At 40.6% G+C, this 2,300-nt stretch overlaps 1 protein-coding gene across 6 annotated transcripts in view; it reads right to left on the bottom strand.

Moving 5' to 3' along the window:
- FAM13B (family with sequence similarity 13 member B) overlaps nucleotides 1-2,300 on the bottom strand; it is a 91,287-nt gene that overhangs the window by 31,652 nt on the left and 57,335 nt on the right. For all 6 annotated transcript variants that reach the window (XM_019506215.1, XM_019506213.1, XM_019506218.1 and 3 more), the window contains 2 exons: nucleotides 1,441-1,495; nucleotides 886-1,033 (listed from right to left, as the gene is read on the bottom strand). In XM_019506215.1, coding sequence (XP_019361760.1) covers nucleotides 886-1,033; nucleotides 1,441-1,495 — 203 coding nt within the window. The remainder of the gene's footprint in view (nucleotides 1-885; nucleotides 1,034-1,440; nucleotides 1,496-2,300) is intronic.

Raw genomic sequence — 2,300 nt, 5'->3', positions numbered from 1 at the left:
AAAGGGACTAGATTTGGCATTCTTGATACAGTAACAAAGAAAGATTTATTTTTTTTTAAACTTTCAGGCCAAATCAGATTTAAAAAAAAAAACCAGCTTTAGTATTTATTGCCTTAATTTTGCATGTGCATTTTATTGGCCACACCTACGCAAGATGCTTGACTGCGCAGTCATTACTGCAGAGTCATTTAGTACTTGTAAAAATAAGTATTAAATGACTGCACAGTTCCCAGTTACTGCACAGTAGTGTTGCTGAACGGTTTTTCAGGACGCTGACTGGACAGTAACTCATTTCTACCATGCAGCAGCGTCATGTCATGCTTCCTGCCTTGCGACGCTACTGCGCGGTAGTCGTGAGCTACTGAGCGGTCAGAGTTTCGTGTAGACGTGACTTATTTACTTTCAACTCTACAATTAAAAAAAGATAGATTTACAAGGAAGTTACTACATGTATGCCTACTGAATGATAAAAGATGAAAACATTTTTTTTAAAGGAGCATACGGGTTTCACATCATGCCCAGTTTGAGACAAGTATTTGAAAAGTTACTCATGGAAAAAAGTTCTCTCGCCTTCCCTGTCATAGTCTATTCAAAATACCCATATAACTATTAAAGTACTCAGGCTCATTAAAACCCTAGCTTGAAATTGTGGTATTTCATTATGGAAGTGGAAAGGGTGGCATTGCCTCATTAGAGTCTCAAAAAAATTGTTTTCTTCTTCAGTTATGAAATTGGCCTAACTTGGCTATGGATCAACACTACCTTGGTTAAACAGTCTGAGTTTATTTGTGCTAATAAATTAGGTGGCTGTCACGTGGCTTGCACCAAGTTAAAGTATCCTAATTATCATTTTTAATATTCTGCAAACTTAAAAATAAAAATTACCTTCCCATTTGTCACCATCAGATATGTTCTTCAGATCTAGATGTGGTGCTTGGATACCCACTGCTTCCTCAAAAACATTAATATTTCCATCTCCTGACACCTCTGAATCAGTGTTTGCATTCAGATCACATATCTTGCTACTAGAATCCTGTATTTAAATAAATAGCACATTTTATTTTCATCAATATCTAGTAACCAGGCACTGGGTACGTAAAACATGCCAATTCCAGCACTGCTGTTAAATGTCCTGTGTTGCTTAACCTACCTGCTTCCCTACCTGAAAAACAAGGATATTACCTTATGACACAAGGTTTAAATAAAATTTGTATAGCATTTCAGAAATGTAAAGAACAGGCAAATATCCAACAAACAGAAGGAAGTCAGACACCTGGAAAGCTGAGGTCATGAAAGCATGTGTCATTGCTCTCTACACATGGTCACGTCACACGATTATTAAAACCCTAAATGCAAATTTGCCATCACAAAAAAAATTGTTTACAACTAGACTTAACCTACACAGATGAGGAAAAGCAAACAAAAGCCACAAATTCTTACCAGAAGCAACTGTGAAGACATTTTATCATTGTCATCAAGCAATATACAGCCTTGCCTAAAAGTAAGAGACATAAGGGTAAGATTTAAACTAGAAGTTGTTAATCAAAAGTAACCATTATTCATCTTCTCGGCATCCCTAACTAGAGCACTGCATTATATAGCGATAGCCCAGTCATTTTGCATCCTAAGCACCTACACACATGCAGCGAGGCTGCACCAATGCACTGTAATTACAGCGTGTCCGAGCAGACTCAGTCCACCATCTTTATACACTCGATTAATCGAGTCTGCTGGGACATGGTAATTACCACACTCCAGCATTTTGTGTATTACCATCCCTATGCTGAAAAACAGCAGCAGGGCTGCTTTAACTAAAGCTCATTCAACAAGCTTTAAAGCGCCCCCTGCTGCCATTTTTCAGCACGGTGACACTGATACACAAGACACTCCGGGCACTTTAATTAGCGGCTCTTGGAGCCGCTCACATTAAAGCACCCCCCTGGAGCACGCGTATGAATGCCCCTCCAGCCTGCAGCTGCATCGAGAGCGCCATGGATTTTTATTCAGCCTTCACAGTCAGAATGTCTGTGGCAATGGGACTGACCAGTGTCTCAAAAGCATGGCAGCAGCAAGGACCGTGGCAGCCAGCTCAAAGCACGTTGGTAGCAATTCAGCAGTGGAAGAAGTGGTGACAGCTAGGTTGCAAGGGGTGGTCTGCCTTCCAAGCAAGCTGCACTAATTTGGCCTGCCAGTAAAAGGTTGTCAACCCCTAATTTAGGCCACTGGTTCGCAAACTTTCTGATGTCAAAGACCACCACTCCAGGCCTTTACACAGCCATGTTACTTGACTCCCCCAAAAC

The sequence above is a fragment of the Gavialis gangeticus genome, unplaced genomic scaffold (genome assembly GCF_001723915.1).
Source record: "Gavialis gangeticus isolate Ggan-Ray unplaced genomic scaffold, GavGan_comp1, whole genome shotgun sequence".
Classification (NCBI taxonomy): domain Eukaryota; kingdom Metazoa; phylum Chordata; order Crocodylia; family Gavialidae; genus Gavialis; species Gavialis gangeticus.
This window is presented reverse-complemented; position numbering and strand designations above follow the sequence as displayed.